This window comes from Tetrao urogallus (genome assembly GCF_951394365.1).
Source record: "Tetrao urogallus genome assembly, chromosome: 22".
NCBI lineage: Eukaryota > Metazoa > Chordata > Aves > Galliformes > Phasianidae > Tetrao > Tetrao urogallus.
Window position 1 is genome coordinate 4,539,978 of NC_136835.1, and position 21,289 is coordinate 4,561,266.

The window sequence follows — 21,289 nt, forward strand, 5'->3', positions numbered from 1 at the left end:
TGCTGCTTGCTGAGAGGCTCCACTGACACGAGAACATGTGCAGTCAGAACTTCTCTTTGCTTTCTCTAGCTGCTCTGCGATGGTCACCTCAATGGGGCTGTGTTGGTTCTCAGCCCATGGCCCCACAGTGCTGCAATGCTCCTTGCATGGGGGGTAACCTCAATCCTTATGCTCTGGGGCAAGGATGGGAAGCTTTGGGTTTGTACTCCAGGGACAGAACCTCCTACTCAGCTCCAGAGAAGTCCCACACAGCACTGGACAAAGTGCCAGCAACAAAGGGACAAAACATGATGGTAGCACACCAAGGAAGCACACAATGTCCCCCCTTACCATGACCTTCTTACCCTGGGGAACTGTCTCCCTGCCCTTCCCTTCTTTCTCCCTCCAAAAGCAAGATGACTTGAGAGCTGAGGCTGTGTATCTTTCCCCATACAAACTCTGCTGCTGCCCTGTTTTCCATCCTACAGAAAAGAAAGAAAACCCTGGCACAGACCCTGCAATGTGCCACCGCCCTGTCCTCATTGCGGCGGTGCCCTCGCCTCATCCCTCGTCTCTTCTGGGCCTCCTGGGCGTTGCACAAACAAGCACACTTACAACGCTGCTACAAAAGAAGCAGCAGCTGCAAAATCTGCAGGGATGCTCCTGACCCCACACATGGGACACCAACAGTGACAAAACCCACGCAGCCTGAAGGCACCGCTCCAGCAATGACCAGGCACACCAGCTTACCTGATGGGCAGGGATGTGGCACGGTGAGCAGTGAGCTGGTCCTGCATTCCCACCAGCATCCCGGGAAGGAGTCACGAGCAGCAGCCCGATCCCATCTGTGTGCATCTCTGTGGAGGCGAGTGGCACCATCGCAGGGGGGCATGGTGGCCCGCACATCCTTCCCCACGCTCTTGCTCTGAGCCCCCCATCCCAACTCGGTGATCCACAGAACAAACGGCCCCTCTCCACCCAGAAGCAAGGCAGAAGCATGCAAATGTGATCCCACCACAGCAGTGACGCATCAACTGCAAGGAAATAGACATAACCCCCCCCCGAGTCCTACCTGGCAGCTCCATCTCCCAGCTCTCAAAAACTGCGTGGGACACCCTGATGGGCTGAGTGCCCTGCAATGCTCACAACCACGCTTGGCAAAGGATGGTGTCAGCAGGTGGCCCCCTCCTCATCTTTGTTTCTGGGGCTTTCAGATGCATTCCTGGGGCATGGGAGACGCTCGGCAGTGTCACCCCAGTGCCACCTCCCTGCCCCCCTCCAACACCCCCCAGCTGGCACACAACCCTTGCTTGGCACACTACTCCGGTGTCCTATTTCTCTCTCCCTGCAGAAGAAACACTGAACCAGTCCCTGACACGAGGCCAAAGGCCGTGGCATTGCAGAGACAAGACATGACGACTACCAGATGCCCCGAGGTCGCACACAACAGCCTCGGGGCCGCCCCGCGCTCCCCGTTCTTCTCCCTCCCCGGGTCGGTTTGGGCTGGCTTCCTTGTCCTCCTCCGTCGGGACGGCGTTCGACTTTCTCGTGCCATGTAACGTGCAGTTGTGAGGAACGTGTTGGCTGTCCGAGGCCGCGGCTCTGCCGTGTGGGTGGGTGGCAGAGCCTCGTGCCATCGCCACTCCCCGCGTGCTCGCCTTGCCGGCGCGCGGTCTCTGAGTTTCCGTCGATCATTGTATTCCAAGGGTGGCTATACTACCTGAGATTTGTGCATGTTACATTGTAGTTGTAACCTTTTCTAATTCGGCAAGAATAAGAGATGGTTGTGATTGTGCAGTGTATCAATAAAGTTTGACGAACTTTGTACCCTCGGGGCATTGCTTCACGGAGCGCATGGGGAGCGCGGGGCTCCTGTGCACCGTGCTCCATGGCAGCCGCATTCAGCTCCTGGCTGCCCTTGCACTGGCACTGCTTCCAGCCCCACGGCTTGTCTGGTTCCCAACCAGGCTCCTTGCTCTGTGCCTTGCTGCTATTTGACTCTTCCCTCATCCCTATCCCCACGTCTGTCCTCTGCTGATGGGTCGTGCAGCACAGACAAGCACATACCTATTTCAGGAGCCCTGCAGGGGAAGGACCAGCTCTGCTCTGTTCACTCGCCTGCCTTCAGCAGAAGCACCACTGGATTCTTCCTTTTGGTGGCTGTGTCGTCTCATGTGTCATCGTCTCTTAACAACGTTTGCTCCAAAAAACCTACTTCTGTGCAAGGAATGCCACTGCAGAGGAAATGCTCCTAACAGTGCTTTGCACCTACCAAGATGTGACTCCACGAGACACAGACAGTATTGCCTTCATCAACGGACGAAGACTATGGGAAGGGACCTGTGCCTCTTGGGACCATTTTCCCATCCCACTGATGGATGCTCTTCAGTGAGGGGCCCTGTTTTCCTGCAGAAACCCCAAAGCTGGTATCTCAGAGCTGTGTTAGATGGTAGTAAGGCTGCTGGGAGCACAAGAGCCTAACCCTTAAGGGGATTGATTGCTTGCTCTGCACCTCCCTTTGCCTTTCCTGACATGAAGCTGGAAAGCAGTGTCCTCAGAGCATATTGCTGAGCCAGCTGCTCCTCATGGTGACAGCCTCCCACAGCCTGCAACCTCCTGAGCATATGGCTCTGTCAGGGACACCTTGGCTGTGCGCACTGGAAAGAAAGGTAAGTGCTTCCCTAAACACACTGGGAGAGGGGTCTGGGATGGGAGGACCACACCTGCTCCAGCACATCCAAATGGATTGGGGCTAGGGCAGCACCAAGACTCCAAACAGCTCACCTCGATCGTGGCCATGGAGGTGGAAATCACTCGGCTGGGCCATCCCTCTTGTCTGTGCACATCTCTACGGGTGATACAAGGGTGACACTGTCCCTTTGCTCTCCGTCCACCTACCAGCAGCCTTTTACATGCCTCTTAGGAAAAAAACAACAGCTGCACGTACAACCTGCAAAACTAAATCAGGTTGTAGCCATCCCCCATGCAAAACTCTTGGACTTCTTGGTGTGGTTGGTAAAAGGATGACAAGCACCAGTCATTGGGATGCAGTGTTAAGAAGGAAGAGCCATCCAGAAGGGAACGAGCCCTTGCTCCTCCCTTTTTTGGACACTTTTGGCCTCTCCTGAGTGCAATTTTGCTGTGTCACAACCAAGAAGAACAATGAGAGAGAGCCTGACACACTCCCTTCTCTGCTGTGGCCCCAGACCAGAGGGCTTCCCTTCGTGCTCCGCATCATCACTTCCTGCAAGGCAAGAATCACAGCTAACACACTGGGAAACCTGTGGCACAAGCAATAAACCCTGTCCTGAACAACACAAGCACAAGTGGGCTCCTTTCACAACATACAGGAAAGCATCACTAACACCTGGAGCACAGCTACATCCAGAGGGAGCGAGGGCATCTTTCAGGCCATGACATTCATCTACCTTCACTGAGAGACACAAATAAATATGTATCTAAATAAATACAGAAACACACCCATAAACCAGCATCTCTCTGTCTCTCTCTCCAACTAATTCTGCAGTGCTCAAACCCTGGCACTGTGCCCTCTGACCTCCTGCCTACAGCACTGAAAATGCCAGAATTTCAAAAATAAAGGGAGGAGCCCCATTAACCCCAGATGCATCCTTTGGAGGTGGGCAGGGTTCCTCCCTTACCTGCCAGGTTTGCCTTGCCACAGCCAACTTTCTTTTCCTGAAAGCCAACAGCCATTCACTGCTCCATCTCCTCCCCCAGGAGAAGCACAGACACACATCTGTGGCCGTGGCACAACAAATGTGGCCACAGCAGTTCCTACAAAGCCATCACTGTGGCTCTAGCACTGTGGTTGGCACTGATCCCCTCTGTCTCTGCCATCCTGACTCCAGGATGCAGAAAGCTGCATGCATCCGGCCATCCTGCCCTGGAACAGCAATTAAATGCCATGAGCCCATGGGGAAATGCATGGTAGTGGGATGCCTTTGCAACCCTGCCAACAGGGTAACTTTGGGATAAAGCCCATGTACTGGGGGCTCCTCCACTCCCACAGGGACAGTATTTGCCACCAAGGGAAAAGACACAAGCAACCCTGGGGCTCACAGCAAGTCCCTTTGGACATTTTCCCCTTTTTCCAAACATGGCCTTGCATCCACTGCACTGTCAGTGATGGGGCACTGGTGCCCACAGTGACAGCAAGGGACCCTCGCTTAGGACAGGGCTCCCTGAACGATGGGAACAGCTGAACATTTTGCAAATGCTGCTGGCTGCAATCAGCCCAAAGGTGCATTGGGCACTGTGCACACAGGGGTGGGGGTCTCTGTTCCCTACCTTTTCTCCCCGTCCTCGAGGGATGCTCCAACCTCAGGTCCCCACATGCTGCCCGGGGCCGGGAGATGCTGCGCCGTCATTTCACAACACCTCGCTATCCTCTCTGCTCTCTCTCTCCCTTCTCCCTGCCTACTTCTCGGGCTGCACAAACTCAGAGGAGGAAAAAAAAAAAAAAAAAATATTAAAAGCCCTGCAATCGTTACAGACCAGCTCTGATCCTCACACAACACGCCATGTGCCAGGTGGAGCTCACGCGCCTTGAGAAGCCGGTGGCTACAGTGAAAGCTGAAGACTCGATGCGCCAAAAGACCCTCCTGAAAATAAACAACACCCCTCCACGCACCAACAGAGACCAACGCCAGCGCACCAACAGCAAGGTTTCACCAACACCCAGAAACTCACTCGTGACCTGCGCGGCCCCACCGCATCACCTCCAACAGCAGTCAGCTCACCCCGGCCCTCTGTGTACTCACCGAAGCCTCACCTTGTGTCGCATCACATCCGGGCTCGGCGCTCACCTCCTCCTGCTGCTCCATCCATTTCCTCATCACTGCTCCCTCCCTCCCTCCATCCCAGCACCCCTCCCCATCGCCCAGCGGCGGGGGCAATGAGCACCACAAGCAGACGGAGCGGCCACATGGAACAATCGTTTTAATGGATAGAGGCAGAGAGAGCCCCCTCGCCGCCCGCCCGCCGTGCCCCCGCCTCGCTGTCGGCCGCGGAGAAGGAAGGGAAACCAAAGGAGGAAAAGAAACTGCAGGAGAGACCCCCACCAGTGAAAAATAAAGCGAGTCGTTGAGGTGCCCTACCCTCCCCCCTCAAATTTCAGCCGGTGGCTCAGCGGCGGGTGCCGATTGCTTCGCCTTCTTTTTATATATATATATATATATATATATATATATATATACACACACACACACGCACGCACACCCACACACATATACATATATATATATATATATATAAATGAAACTGAGCTATATAGATCTATATCTACGTCCATCCCTCGGTTCGCTTTATTCCACCACCAAGGGTGCGCAGCACAGGGTGACGGAGAGGGACCCCATGCAGCACCTGTGTCCCCTTGTCCCCAGACACCCGAGGGTGGAAAGGTGAGGGGACCTGGGCACGTGCGGAGCGAGAACCTCTCCTCATCTCACGGAGGACCAATACACACCTAACTCCATATACAGCATGCAGTAATGGCAGCGGAAGGACCCTGCTGGGAACTGTGGCTGGAACGCTAACAAAAAAAAAAATTATATATATATATATATATATATATGTATATTTATATATACTGTATATATATATCCCGTAAAAAGATTCAGCGTCTCCCTTCGCCTCGATGCACGGAGGAACTGTTTGTATGGCCGTGGTCCAGGCCGGGTGAGGGGTCTCAGCACAGGGCTCCTGCTCCTCGCCCAAGGACAAGCCAGCACCATCCTCCTCGGAAACACACTTCTCTCCGCTTGCTCTCTCGTTCCTGGTTTTCATTCTTTCTTTCTTTCTTTCTTTCTTTTTTTTTTTTTTTTTTTTTTTTTTTGCATCTTTGTTTTTTAGGAACTAAGAGTTCTAGGCTCGTATCAGAAAATATAATTAATAAAATGAACCCTTATCATTCACGATGTCCGCGTGGCGTACGATGAACGTGGCTCGGCACTGCTCTCCTTCCTCCCTTTCCGTTCGTGGCGGTGTGGTGTAACTGTTGAAGATCTATATATCTATACATATATATATATATGTATATGTGGATATATATATATATATTTTGGAACACAAATGGCGGCACAGTCCATGAGAAGACGGGGAAATCTCGGCGAAGAAAAAAACCTGCGCATACGGACGGAGGGGCTCCGGGTGAGCGGGGATGGTGAGGGGACCAGGGCTGCCCCATCCCCACACTGACCCACAGCAGAGAACGACGAAACAGGGCAGAAAAAGGGGCAGGCGAAAAAAATAACCAGAGGAAAGAAAAAGACTCAGTCGCGTTGCGTCTTCAGCAGGAAGCCTTGGATAATTTTTTTTTTTTTTTTTTTCTCCCTCCTTTCCAAATTCCCTTTGAATTATTATTATTATTATTATTATTATTATTATTATTATTAATTTTTTTTTTTTTTTTTTTTTTTTTTTTGCGTGTTTTTCCTCTCTCCCCCTCCCCCAGAAGGCCTGGCCGGACAACTCTCTCAATTCTTATGATTATTTTCAGAAACAGTGAATACATCTTCTTCCTCTCCTTTCTGCTGTGGTGGTCGTGGCCGCCTCGGGGCTCAGAACTGGCGGGCGAGCTGGGCGAGCGGCAGGGCCAGCAGCCAGGCACAGCTGCCTCGCCGCCACGCACCGCTGTTGCCATCGTGCACTGCACCGGGGCCTGCGGGGGGAGAAACACCCGCACTGTTAGCTGGAGGGAATGGAGGGGGGAAGAAAACAACGCTGCTTTGGGCCCCGGTGCTATTACAAACACTGGGGTCGCCGCCCAGAGCTGCATGGTGCAGCCATTCCCGTCCTTGGGTTTGGGACATGAACCCCACCACGGTCCTGTGCTGGTTCCCATTTCCCATCCCCAGCCTATCATCTTGGATGCAAAACCACAAAGCAACCTCCTCCAGCTCCTCCAAATGTTCTGTGAACTTGGAGGTGATAGCTTTCGCCCAGCTAAACCAAAAGTACCACCAAGGAATTGGACTTCATCCTCCGACCCGGGATATCATGTAACACTGTAATTCTGTAAGTCTATGACTCCAAGATGACTCTATGATTCTGTAAAAATCACCCAGGAGATGGATGATGAGGCACTGGCAGAGGATGCCTAGAGAAGCAGTGGGTGCATCATGCCTTGAGGTGCCCAAGGCCCTGGATGGGAACCTGGGCAGTCTGAGCTGGTAGGAGGCAACCAGCCCACGGTGGAGGTTGGTCCCTTCCAACCCAAACCATTCAATGATTCCATGTGCAGCACTGCACCCAGCTCCTGCTGGCACCCAGCCTCCCCAGAGCCACCTTGTGTCCCTCTGCAGGAAGGATGAAGCTGGTTGTAAGGAACAGAGATCCCCATGCTTAGGCAGACAGGTGAGGATCTCAAAACATGCCACGGAGAAGGGCTCCCAAGTTGGTTTTTTTTGGCAGAAACACCCCAAACTGTCCTGCCCAAGTGGGACCATGTGGGAGGATCAGATCAGTTCTCACTTTTGCAATCCCGAGAGATGTCCCCTCACTCAGGGCACTGAGGACCACTCTCCATCAGGTCTCCCTTTTGCAGCATACTCTAGCACCCCTACAGACACCACTACCCACAAAGCCCCAAATCATGGTGGGACTAACAAGCTGGGTAATGGGCAGCTCTGGAACCAAGAGCAGCTTCGTGCTGCCTCCAACTCTTCCCAATATCTTGAGATCATCCCACTGCCAGCCACAAAGTGCACTACGAATGGAGCCACGTGGCTGCAGAGCCCCAGATCAGGATGGTGGTGGTCCCCAGGGCAAGCGATCGATCGATCGGTAAGAGCAGCAATGCAAGGAAGAGCACCCCTACCACATCCTGAGGCAAAAAAAAGGCACTAAAGCAACACTAAAAGCATCCTAGAGGAAGAAGGACTGGCTGCAGCACCACTGGGCAACAGGACCACGAAACCATCCCTGCCTGCATCCTAGAGACGGGGGGGAAGAGAGCAGTGGAGGGGACAGTGGGGATGTGGCATGCAGAGGTGGGAGGTGGGCATGTTAAAGACCCAAACAGAAATGCAGCTAAACGCATGTGGCTACAGTTAAGCAGCAATGGGGAAGCCACGAGCAGCCCCAAAGTTATCACTGCAAGAGCTGGAGCAATGGGGTTTAGGGGAGCTGCTCCCTGGATATTGCTGGAGGGACCCACGGGGACACGGAGCAGGGGGATTGCTGGCATTGCAGGCTCATCATTACTGACCTTTCCAGGGTGTCAGAGCGGTTGTTGTCTCTTCTAAAAATCAAAGAACAAGTCAAGGTTAAGGCACAGAGGCAATGGCAGGCTCAAGGTGCTTTGCTCAGCCTGCTCTTGGCATGGGAAAATGCATGGTCATGATTGCTATAGGGCCTCTGTCCTCCATCCATGTGGAGCTTCCTGGGTGATTTTATTGCAAACCCTCTGGGAATCCACATGGATTGCACAAAAGGGGAGCAGTACAGAGCTCTGTTCCTTTTTTTTTTTTCTGACTCAAGAAAATTATTTGATTCCAGAGCACTTCATCACATTAAAGACAGCATCAAATGAGCCGCTGAATTAGGTGGAAGGCCTGTAATAAGAATTGCTACGTGTTAGATAAAGCACCAGTTGACCTCCCTGAAAAAAAGATTAAGGAAAGGATTACAAGATGTATTCTGCACTATCCTCAGTTGCAAGGCACTGGAAACGTCAATGTGCTGACGTGGATTAAAACTCCATTTGGGGGAGGAGAACCCTGAATAGTTCACTCAGCCTCAAGGAAGAGGGGATGCACACAGAACTGTCCCCCAAAACCACACAGATTGGACATTTCTCCTGCAACAGGTAGCACAGCACTTCACTGGGAACTGTAAGGGGATTTGGCTTCCAGCTGGGCTGCACACAAGGTGATGGGGCCACGTTCCCATTATGGCACGAGCCACTCCAAGTGTCTTTAATGGAAGAAAATCCAGTAACTGGCAGCTCTCATTAAACCACCAGCAGAGACAGTCCTTAACTCGGAGGCTTCTTGTCCAGCCTGCACTGTGCAACCCTTGAATGGGGTCCCAGGATTATGTGAGATTTTCATCCCATAAACCAATACAGAGATTACAATCACACAAGTGGCCCAGGCCACATGGGACACTCGGTCCCCAGGGCAGGACAGCATGGACAGAGCCATGTGGCCCTGAGGTGTCCTGTCCCTCTCCCTGAAAAATGGAGTCATTGGTGACCAAAATTACTGGAAAGCCCGATGGGGAAGAAGCTGAGATCGTTTCTAAGCAACCCTAATGAAGGCTTAACAGCCAGGTAACAACTAATGTCTGTCACTTACAGCACCAACTTTTTCCTGCAGAAGTGGCTGTGATGCTCATTAACACCCAAGGTTGGAGCGACCTGGGAGCTGTGGGCACAGCCCTGAGCACAGCGAGGGAAAGAGATCTGTGGGGAAACCCAGTGCAACAGCTGGTACCCACGGAAGATGAGGATGCAAGCAGCACACAGGTGCTCACTGAGCCCAACATGTATAAAGGAGCAGACATGTGACGGGCAGTGCCTTCTGCACAGATACGGGGGGACAGCAGGAAAGAGAGACCACATTTCCAGAGATGTCTTCCCAACTGCCCTGCTGGCACAAGGTGCTAATTGCTATCTTGTTTTCCTTTTCTTAATCACTGCACACCTACAATCATTGCACACCTACAAAAGCAGTGTCTTGCTCTACCACAACCCTGCCTTTCCTGCAGAAAGGGGGTCTCTTGTAACCTCTCTAGGCTTAATTAAGTAACTCACACATTCTAGGAAAGGGTTTGCAATGCCAGGAGCAAGTTGGTGCTTTCCATTAAACCCTCTTCACAGTGATTAATTCCATCCTGTGGTTTGTTTAACAAGGGCTGCTATTAATGTCATCCATGAACACTGCTACCCACGGGCAGGAATGCCACACCGTGCCTCCCCTGGGTTTCCCCCTCGGTGTCCCCAGCACAAGGTGATGTCGAAGAGGTGGACAACGATGCACTTTGCACACAATTGTTGCAAATCCAAAGTGGGCCCAGAACTGAGGGTGGGTCATCATGAGGAATGATGCTGGGAGAGAACGGAGGTCCCCAAGCCCTGCTTCTCCTTGGCATCTGCCAGAGCAAGGCAATGGACACCCGCAGCTAGACCCTTGCTTTGCACTGATGCCCAAACACAGCAACAGTGCCCAACACCTCTAAGCAGTGCCCAGTCAGGAGGGTGGTTTGGAGGTTTTGATGCTTCCCCTGTGCTCACCCACACTCTGTGTTAGAAAGGATGAGTAGGAACATGCATCACTCCAGAAGCCCCAGCTTTCCACTGCAGGTCTTGCACACTGGTGGTCGCTCCGTTAAGCTGTGCCTGGTCCCCATCCCAGCCCCTCAGTGCTGCTCACCATAAAGGATCATGCTGGCGTTGGTGTTTCCTAGCTGGTTGGAGGCCACGCAGGTGTAGTTGCCGTAGTCCTGCTCAGAGACGTTGAAGAAAGTCAGTCGGGAGAAGAAGGCTTTGTTTTCCACCTTCAGCCCTTTCTGTCCTTCAGCCAGCCTGGGAGGAGAGCAGAAGGGGTGATGGAGATGGCACCAAGAAAGAAGCATCCCCTATGATTTAGGATGAGAAGTACTGCCCTTAAGTTGCATCAGGACAGGTTCATCAGGGTGGATATTAGGAACTATTTCTTCTCTGACAGAGTGATGCTGCACTGCCCAGCTGCCCGGGGGTGGGCTCACTGTCCCTAGGGGTGTTCCAGAGCAGTGGGGATGTGGCACTGAGGGATGTAGGCAGTGGGCACGGTGGGATGGGGTTGGGACTGGTGATCTCAAGAGATCTTTTTCAACCTGAATGGTTTTATGATTCTACGGTTCTCTGAATCCCAACCTATAGGTGTTGGAAGGTCCTGGATCTACGTTGGCTTTGCTCTGCGGGTTTTTGATGATGAAGGGTGAGGGGGGGGAAGGGTCAGCTCCCACCCCCATGGGGCACCCCAGGCTCTTACCGCTTGTCGTCTTTGTACCACTGGAAGTCAGCGGAGGGGACGGCGGAGGCTTCACACATCAGGATGCCCTTCTGCCCCACCGGCACACCGGTGCTCTTCGCATCCGAGATGTACGGCGGGTCTGTGGGGAGGACGGAGCTGGGGGTTGGTGCCTCCCACCTCTCTCTCCTTTTCTTTCCCCATCTCACGGAAGGAGAAAAATCATCTCCGAGCTTATGCCCAGCTCCTGCAACTCTTGTTCTGCTGTCCAAAAGGGTTGGGCAGATGGGGGACCCAAACCACATCCCTGCATCCTCCAAAGACCAGCGCTCCCTGATGCCCAAAAGCTCCAGGGGTGACCAGAGTGGAGTCTGGGGAGCTTGGAGGGTCTTCACTTCTGTCTACAAGCACAAACAGTGCTGCTTTCTTCCTCTCTCCCTCCCTTTTTTCAAAACGAAGAAATGCCTATTTACTGCTCACTTCCCTCCTCTCCCCTGAGGTTATCAGCACAGCATCTCACCACAGGCAGAAAACTCAGGTTGATGGAGACAGCTGAGGAAGAGGTGGAAAAAAACGGAGCTTGAAAACAAAAAAAAAAGGGGGGGAATAAAAGGGCAGAGCACCACCTGCTTGGAAACCTGCTGCTGCCAGGCTGGGCGGTGGGACCAAAGGCAGGTGAATGCTGCATCTCCTCGGGGTGGGACAAAGTGACCCTGGGCTGTCCCTGCACCCCACAGCTACTCACAGTTGACGGTGACTTTGACTCTCTGGACGACAGGCGCAGCCACGTCGTTGGAGGCACTGCACTCGTACTCGCCCGACTGCTCCCGCGTGATGCCTGTGATCTCCAGGTACTCATCCTCACTGATGAAGCCCACGGCTGTTGGGTGGAGGGAGCGGGCTGTGAGCGAGAGGGGCATGGTGAGCCCATGCCCAACCTGTGGTAACCAGCTGGGACCACGCTGTCACCATGGGCCACCATGCTGTCCCACCCATCTACTACAAGAAACCCCTGCTAGACCGGTGCCAGATGCACTGGTCCCAGCCCTTCTGACAGCATCACTTGCTGCATATTAGTGTCCCCAGTGTGTGCAGGATGGGCAGGGGGTTTTCATCCCATCCCATCTTCCCGCCCCGAGGTGCTGCTGGATTCCCCCTGAAGCCTCCCTCGGATCTTTCAGCTTCACTGAATCGCAGCCAGCTTGCTCCTACACCATCAGTACCAACACTGCCCTTCAGCTGCAGGGCTCTATCCCTTCTCCCCATGCCACTCTATGCTCAAAACCATCCAGCTCCTCCAGCGTGGAGACCTTACAACAGACACCGAGTTACACAGCAATTAGGATGCTCCAGAGAAGCATCTTTCACCCAGGAACCACCAGACCCAGATGGGGAGGTGGCATCTTCCTCCCTTCCCTGACACTTCCCCATTGCCTTTCTCAGCTCTCCTGCAGCTCAGACACGATAATTACAGCACGAAGCATCTCCACGACCAGTGTCACACTTAATATTCCTATAAATTTTAAACGGTAGTCCTTGGTACATATGTGTGGCAATTGGTATCATATTTTAATTAAGCTTGCCCTACACCATCTGAAATTAATAATAGCTCGAATTACCAGTGTAATTTATAAATTAACATTGCTGCAGCATTAGGAAATAAATTAGCTCTGGACAGCTGTTTCCAGGAGTGAGTGCCAATGGCAGCGAGGCCAAGCACAGGTCCCTGCTCCCGGGGGATGTGGTGATGTGACCAGCACAGCCCGGCGTGCACTGCTGTGACCCAAAATGCTCTGGCTTGACATGCTTGGGTGGCCAGCCGGGCGCATCTTGCTCTTAACATGTGCATGAAAACTGTATACAATGAATGTTGCCTGCGTGGCACGATACCTTTAGAGCAGCTCTTCCCACTGGTCCAAAACAGTGAGCGCAGTCACACACTGCCCATACAGACTGCTTTGAATGCAGCTGCTTTGAGCACATGCATAAATGCAGATCTGTGTATAGGGCCCGAGCCTGATGTGTTTTCTTGAATGCCACATCCTGCTGTGAGCATCCTGGGTACCCACTGAGATGCTGATGCCCAAGCTGCAGTTGCAGCGTCACTGGCACAAACCCCAGCCCCGCACTGTGCCCACTCCCATCCCACGGACCCCATCCAGGGCTGAGGTGAGTCCTCTCATGCACACAGCCCTGATGGATGGCTGCCATCCACCTGCAGCATCCTCAGCCCTTGCGCCCGAGCTCCCAGCGGAGCGGCTGGCAGTGAAAAACCGCTGAGCTCATCAGCACTTAGCGCAGCAGAAGGGCGAGATATGAAGGCGTTACCCCAAAATCGATATCCTTTGGAGACACAAAAATTACAGTTTTATATCCAGCAGCAGTTTGCGCAGCAAAAAGGAGAGAGAGGGAAGGAAACAAGCTGCCTGTTCCGGCTGACCTAGAATCAGCTCTCAGTAGCACAGCGCTGCCTGCCGATGGAATTACGACACAGCTGCAGCCCTCGGATGCTCTGCGTGCAGATCTGACTCCTGTTTGTGCAAAGAGCCCAATAAGGCTCTGCTTCCAAACTCAGCAAAGGCCCTTCCCCAAATCATCACTCGCCAACACTGCACTGCTGAGGTTTGATCCTGGAGCAAGGCAGCGAGGGCACGTTTCATCACCCAGCAAAGGACTTTGTGAAGTGACAGCCAGGGTCAGCCTGCCACCTGCAAAAGCTGGGGAAGGGAGAGATGAAGGCTCCCAGCCTTTATGCCAGAGTAGTGCAGGAGTCTGACATCAGTCAGTGCCCGGTAATCGGCTTCCGGAGGGACAAAACGCAAAGTTTTGGGGTCTGGCTTTGTGCCATCAGCCCTGACATGCAGAGCCTGCAAAGGTACCACCATGCAATGCTTTGCATGCTATTGCTGAGATGACACTAAGATGAAGACCACTGCTGCTAGGGTCCCTGTATGGATCCAGCCTTGTTAGTGCAGCAATCCCACACCAAGGTCAACGGGAGAGGAGGGTCCCCTGTACACAGTACTTCCCCCTTTCTCCCTTACCTGCTTTACTTTCAACATACATGCAGAGGCCAGCTTAAGTGGCTACGTACACACAGGTATTGAAGTGGTCTGGACACGAGATGCCCTATTGCACCTTTGCAGCAATGACAGATTTCTGCCAGTCTGTACCCGGATGGAGGCACCTGCTGAGCCGTGCCCCATCTCCTTTCACTGCCTTCCTGCCAGAGCGCTTAACAAACAGGGTGCTCTCTACTTCTTGGGTTTTATATTGAGAGCTGCTTCTGATGGGGAAGTGGCAGTAAATAAAGAGCGAAGCCATGCGGCTTGTTATGTGCTGCTCCAGCTGAGAGCACTGGAAATGAATGGGCTCAAAAATCAGCGTGGTATGTGAGGAAACAACAGCTCTGGCTCACGTCCCCTCCTGCACAAAGGACCTGGCAGGAAAATCAGCTCCATGCACGCACTGCTGCCCCATGGTTATTGGGGTCCTCAGCGGCTGGTGATGCTGATGTTTGGGGATGCTGATGTTTGGGGAAGCTGAGCTCCTGAGGCTTAGGATAAGGGCACCACCAGCCCAGCCCAGATTCTGGATGGGAGTCATCCCTCTGACTGGTCTCACGTATATCAGACTTCTTAGGGTTGCTCTGCGGGTCTCCAATGGTGCAGACTCCTCCTGCCTCTGCAACTGCTTGGAGCTCAGCAGCCCTAAGCCAGCAGCAGCTCTGCAATGCCCAGAGTGACTTCGGGAACTTCTCAGGGCTGCCTCTGCTTGAGCACAATTAGCTGCTGAAATATTGCAGGAATTAATGGCACAGCGCTCTCATCTCCTCAGGAGCTACAAAACCAGCACAGCCAGCACCCATTATTATTATTAACAATAATAATACAATCCAAGCCAGAAATGGAACAGCCATTGACTGTTCAAAGGCACCTCACTCCTCTGCAGAGGGTGATGACCTAACCTGGTGCAAACAGGGGCACGGGGAGCAGCACTGGCAGGGCTAAGGGGCACCGCAAAGCAGAGCAGAGCTTGGCCCAGCAGTGCTGGGACAGGGGTGCTGGTTGGATCACGGAGGTGAAACCCTGCTCCAAGAGACATCCAAGCAGTGCTTGGGATCCTGCACAGAGTGGATGAGATGACGTGTGGGGAGATCGGGGGCCTCATCTATTCCTTCCTTGCCTTTCTCCTTCTCTTGCTTCCCCTTTGCTAGGCCTGACTGGGCTCCCCTCTGCCTCCTCCCACCTGTTAGTTTCCAATGAGCCTCTGACAAGATAATAACTCACCAGAAAGCAAACACATGTTCCCAAATTAATTACGTGCCGCCGTCCCCCAGCTCACAGCGTTGGGGTCTCTGGGCCACGTCGCTTCCTGTTACCCTGGCTGAGCACTGCTGCAGTGCCAGCATCAGAGCAAGGCAATGCCAGCCCTGCAGCAAGCTCTCCTGTTTCTGTGCACCTCTTTGCTCCCATGCATCACGCCAGCTCCTTGCCTTTCTCCTGCACTAATCAGGGCACCCAGCAAGCTCCCGATGCTGCAATGTGCTCACACCACCTCCATGCACCTTGCTCTGCAGACCTGCCATATTCCTACCTCTGTGGATCTCAGCAATGGCCCCGCTATGGGTTTGGGCTCCCCATGGTTGCCCAGATTTCCAGTGCTGCTCCTGAGTCATTGGCCATGCACTGATCGGGCTAGCCTGAGAATGGGAATATTTTATGGAGATAATTTTATTAAAATGTTTATAACAATGCAGATATTGACATCTAGCTTCAATCAATAGCACAATTTATTGTCCTTCAAGGTGAACATTAAGCCAAGCTGCCCATTAGTCAATATTTACCTCCAAGGTCTATAAATCTTTATACTGGCTTCAGCAGATGTTGACAGTGGCCGATTCCAGATAAGTAAAAGTAAGAGTGTGAAACATTGCTCCTTTTGGAGGTGAAATAGTAACTAGTTAATTACAGCCCCTACAGCAATTCTGAGCTATCAATTTATGGCTACTTCTGGCAATAAAAATTAACATCGTGCAGACTCCCGGCTCACAGTGACGCTCTTAAAACCAAGAGCCATCTATTTCACATGTCACGCCGACACGGCGGTGATGGCCTTCTTATAACAGTTTATAGTAAATAAATAAAATATACAAAGGTAATAAGAGGGAATTGCCAGCATCCGAGAGCTGACTCCCCCCCCTTCTCCTCCAGTATGGAAACACGGTGTGGGTGAGTTAGCAGCAAAGCAACGCTCCTCTGTGCAGGGAAGGAGGAGGAGGAAGACGAAGGAACCCCCTAAATACCACCATGCCCCAAACCTGACTGCAGAGTGACACAGCCCTGTGCCCCTGGGTGAGGAAGAACCAAAGCTGACCCCATCCCATGCCCTTGGCCAAAGGTTGAGGAGGCTCCTGCTGCCCCTTTTATTGTTCAGCATCTCCCCACTACTACTGACTGCTCATTTAGCACATCACGAACCAAGTTCAGGCACTGCAAGATGTTCCCTTGTTCTTTTGCTCGGCCGATGGCACCGTGACAGCAGCATCACCTCCACTCACCCCAAGCTCTGACTCCCCATGCTCCAGTGGAGGAAGACGTGGGGTAATTAACCTCCTGGAAACCATCCAAAGCAATCATTAAAAGATGATTTCTTCAAGATTACCCTATCGACCCAGGAGGGCACGGCTCTGTCCTTCCTTCCAAGCACGTTGCATCCCAATGCCACAGGCTCCATCTGCAGCCCCTTGGAGGGGTGACCCTGTTACAAAGCTTGGGGTGGGGACAACCATAAACCATCACCCCGCTCTTCTTCACCCCTCAGAAGCTTTTTCAAGTTTCCTGACAACAAGGAAAGAACTATCTCACCCCACACACTGGTTATTTGTGTTAATTAGCAGGATTCCAAGGGCTGCTGGTGCACAAAGCCACCGGGCCTGCTGCTCCCACATCATCTCTGCGGGCTGCAAAGGAAAGGGACATCCTGCAACAACTCAGATTGCCATTAAACAGATGCACACACCACATCTCCCTGCTCCCTGCAGAGCCCCTCGGGTGCCACTGCATCCCCATGCCATGCAGCAGCCCGTCCCGCTCGCCTCGCCGCTGTCATGAGATGCAGCCGAGCTGCCCATTATAGCACCATTGTGCTGAGTTTTTAGCTTAAAAGTCCTTGAAAGTTTCCCACTGTGACTAGTCAAACAAGATCTTTTTCACTTTCCCTCTCTTCTGCGCTAACAATATTTATACTCATTTCTTTTATTGAAATCTATCTGCCGCCTGTTCTATTAAAGCCGCCTGAGTGGCAGCTCCTATTCTCCGGAAGCCCGCAGCCCATCTATTCTCCAGACAATGAGGTACAAGCAGTCTATCTTCTATTGTGCTTCCCGGCCTTCAGCTCTCAAATCTCCCATCTCCAAAAGGCATGTCAGAAGCGCTGAGATGGAGAGGATGGGGATCCTGGGCTGCCCTCCCGAGCACCTCACCGCCATCAGGGGAGCTTCAGGTTGGATATTAGGAAAAAAATCTCTTCTCCAAAGAGAAAACACAGGCTGCCCAAGGGAGTGATGGGGTCACCCTGTGGAGGTGCTCCAGAGCCGTGGCGATGTGGCACCTGGGGACGTGGGATGGGTCGGGGTTGGGGATCTCAGAGGTCTTTTCCAACCCTAATGATCCTATATGGCTGTGACCCCTGCGATGACCTGGGGACACTTCTCTTGTCCCCCAGCTCTGTACATTGCTACTCTCTGCGCTGCTGCTCACACACGTTTGTGAGCCTCATGCAACTTCTTTGTGCGCAGGAATAAAAAAGGAGCATTAAGCCCTTTGTCTGCAAGAAGTAGTTCATTGGGAAATAAAAGGATTATGGAAATTAATATTTAAAGAAACAAAACACAACAACTCAGGGACCAACCACCCTTGAAGGAGGCTCTAACTCAGGAGTAAACGAGCCACACAAAGCACCAACTAGCCGAGCTGACAGTGGGTGACCGCATAGCACAAGGCTCCTCTCCCTCCCTGTCCCTGCTGCTACCCCCAGCCCCAGCCTTCCTCCCTTCCCTTCCTCCCCACTATTTTTCCCCCGTTGCCGCTCGCAAGGTGAGAGAGGACAGCGTCGCCAGAATGAAGGATTCTCCTGCATGCCCTCTCCCAGCAGCGGCCCTAATTCATTTTTCATGGCCCCTCGCAGTGACAAAAGCCGCTGCTTCTCTCTTGTAAGCGTGCGCCATGCAATAAGTCAAAGCTGATGTGCATTTTCCCCCTGGGTGCCGAAGCTGTGCTTTTGATTTAATTTGTCCTGTTGTTTGGCTCTCAGCCTTTGCCGGCGAGTTCCTTTGGAGAGGCAGCAAGGTAGGGCCCCATACACGAGGAAGGGCCGCCTGACAGATGGGGTACAGTGGGTAGTGTTTAAATAATTTGCTGCGATGATACCGAGATGTTGGAGAGTGACAGATGCTCCGGGAGAAAAATCACTCAGACAAAGACACGCATCCTGTTTGCAGGAGCTCTGCTCCTCCATTAAATCCTGTTGCAGCTTGGCTTTCCTGGAGCCCGTCCCATTGCTGGCAGCTCATGTGCTGCCTGGAGGAGAAGCAGCGCAGCGCAAGGCTTGGCCCTGGCTAACACCAAGAAGCGAGCTGCTCCTGTTTGCAAAACACCCAAAAAAATGCCACGCAGGTCCAGATTCACTATCGCAGGTACTGCAGCGGGGATAACGATGGTGAGATCCCCCAGCGCCCTCCAGTCACAGAATCATCAAAGTTGGAGAAGACCACGAAGATCCCCAAGCCCAACCCATCTCACTGTGCTCACTCACAGGATGGAGCATCCCCAGCACCGTCCCTCTTCTCCCCGTTTTCCTCCATGCCATTCCAAAAAACAGCTGCTGGCACCCAGGACCTTAAAGTCCCCCTGTCTGCAAACCTAAACCCAAAGGCTTTCCCTGCAGGAGAAGCTCTTAGGACATAATTTCAATCCGAAGCATTTAAATGGCTGTAACCTCTGCTAAGCTGCATTTCAGCCGCATTAAGAAAATATCCCGAGGATGGGAAGCAAGTGGCATAATGGCATTAGAGTGAAAAAAAAAATAAGCATCAAGTGCTGGCTAAATCCATTCAGAGCGCTGGCAAGAAGTCCCACGGATGTGGGAAACTTTCCCTGCACACCGAGCCTGGACACCAGCTGCTGGGGAATGGGAATATTTTCTAATTCACCCCAACTCACCCGGGATGAGGAGCACCCAGCCTGGCTCTTAACCTCAGAACTGAGGCCAGGTGAGGCCGGCTGCTGCCCCTCCATCATCTTTAGCCTGTCTTTATTTTTTCAGATGCTATTTTCCAGCCCAGTGGCCTCGCTCTGTCCCTCATGTTTTATGGCACTGATGTCTCCATTTCTGGAGGATCAGCTGCAGTATTGTGGCTTATGGAGAGCAGCCGGACTGGTGGGCATGGCACCTCTGGGGGTCTGGGGGATGCTGTGATCCCAGGGAAAGCGGATGGGGAGTGGGTCTGGGGGCTGCATGGTGCCAGGAACACCAGGGTTGGGTGATGCTGGGCAATGGGAGAGACTGGGAATGGGATGAGCACCCGACAGGCGGGGTGGGGAGGGAGCAAGAGGCACTGCTATGTAAGGGAAAAGCCATTCTAAATAACAGCAGTGTAGCACAGGAAGGGGAAAACCCCCAGGCTACAGCATTGCTGCAGCTTTAAATTATATAAAAATAAAGGAGAGGGAGATGGAGAGAGAGAGACCGTGAGGAAAAAGAATTGCCATTGTTTTACCAAGCAGATGGGAAAGTTCAGGGATCAGAAAAAGACTATTATTATCTTGACTCGGCCGTGAGAAGATGGGAAAGGAAGAGGCATTTTTTCTCCCTTGCAGCAAAGAGTGCCATAGCAGGAGTCACTTCAGCAAGGAGCTGGACAGAAACATTGCTCCACGATCTGGGCACAAACCAGGATCTGCTGTTTGTCCCCTTCCCACCAGCACTGATCCAGCCAGATGCTGCACCCTGCATTGCTGTTGCACAGCCGGGCAGCGGGCATCCATCACAGCCTCCAGCTGTGCCACCCTGCCTGCACGGGGCCAGCTGTGCTCCAGATGTGCTCACACAGCCCTCTCTTCCATCACAGCACGCCTGTGTGAAGCTGAACTAGAAGCATTTCAGCTTCCTGCCCATGGTAGCACGCTAGAGATGAGGAAACCCACTGGGGTAGTGGAAAGGCACAGCCCCTGACTCCATGGTGCTGGCCCAACAAAGGCTGACTTACAGCATTGAGCACACACCAGTGTGGATTTTTCCTTGCCAAGCATCAAGGCTGTGGACAGAGATCATAGAATCACCAAGGTTGGAAAAGACCTAAAAGCTCATCCAGTCCAACTGTTCACCTATTCCCAATAGCTCCCACTAAACCATGTCCCTCAACACAACATCCAGCCTTTCCTTGAACACCCCCAGGCTCGGTGACTCCAGCACCTCCCTGGGCATCCATTGCAGTGCCTGACCACCCTTTCTGAAAAGTAATACTTCCTCATGTCCAGCCTGAATCTCCCCTGCCGTAGCTTGAAACCATTCCCCCTGGTCCTATCACTGATGACACGAGAGAAGAGGCTGACCCCCAGCTCATTACAACCACCCTTCAGGAAGTTATAGAGAACATATAAGAGTTATAGAGATGCGAGATGGAGAGGTGATGGGCTCAAGCTATGCAGGGGAGGATCAGATTGGCTGTTAGGAATAATTTCTTCTCCAAAAGAGTGGTGCTGCACCACACAGCTGCCCAGAGGGTGGTGGGATAACCATCCCTGGGGGTGTTCTATTGCTGTGGGGATGTGGCACTGCAGGATGCAGGCAGTGGACACAGTGGGGTGGGTTGGGCTTGAGTATCTCAGTGGTCTTCTTGAACGCTAACAATTTTATGATTGTATGGAGGAGCAAAGCTTGGCTCCACCAGGTCTCAGCCATCCTTCAACCCATCACATCCCTCCTTGCAGTCTCTCCACCACTCCCCAACTTTCCCCTCTGTCTCTCCACCACACTCTGCATGTTTTGTCCCTCCTCACTCCACCACATGCTCATTCCCTCTGCCCATAACCCTTTCCTTGCCCTGACACCGCTGGTCCTCCTTCAACTGCCTCCTCTGCATCTCCCACACTGTGAGCATCTCAACCCCGGGAGGTGGAACAGGGGCTGGCAACCTGCCGTAACTAATCCCGCAGCTACTGACTCCTCGTGCACTTAATATTCACGACAGAGAGAAACATTTCACGGCGAATTGGACGCACATTCAACTGGAAATAGAAATTTTATGACTCTTCTCACTCCAAGCCGCAGATTAC

At 52.7% G+C, this 21,289-nt stretch overlaps 1 protein-coding gene across 2 annotated transcripts in view; it reads right to left on the reverse strand.

The window, feature by feature from the left end:
- Positions 1 to 6,557: 6,557 nt before the first annotated feature.
- The window catches only part of LOC306954637 (protein CEPU-1), a gene marked incomplete at both ends in the record, with an annotated part of 244,074 nt that continues 229,342 nt past the window's right edge, over positions 6,558 to 21,289 (reverse strand). For both annotated transcript variants that reach the window (XM_079545775.1, XM_079545774.1), the window contains 5 exons: positions 6,558 to 6,658; positions 8,207 to 8,239; positions 10,374 to 10,525; positions 10,974 to 11,094; positions 11,698 to 11,832. In XM_079545775.1, coding sequence (XP_079401901.1) covers positions 6,558 to 6,658; positions 8,207 to 8,239; positions 10,374 to 10,525; positions 10,974 to 11,094; positions 11,698 to 11,832 — 542 coding nt within the window. The remainder of the gene's footprint in view (positions 6,659 to 8,206; positions 8,240 to 10,373; positions 10,526 to 10,973; positions 11,095 to 11,697; positions 11,833 to 21,289) is intronic.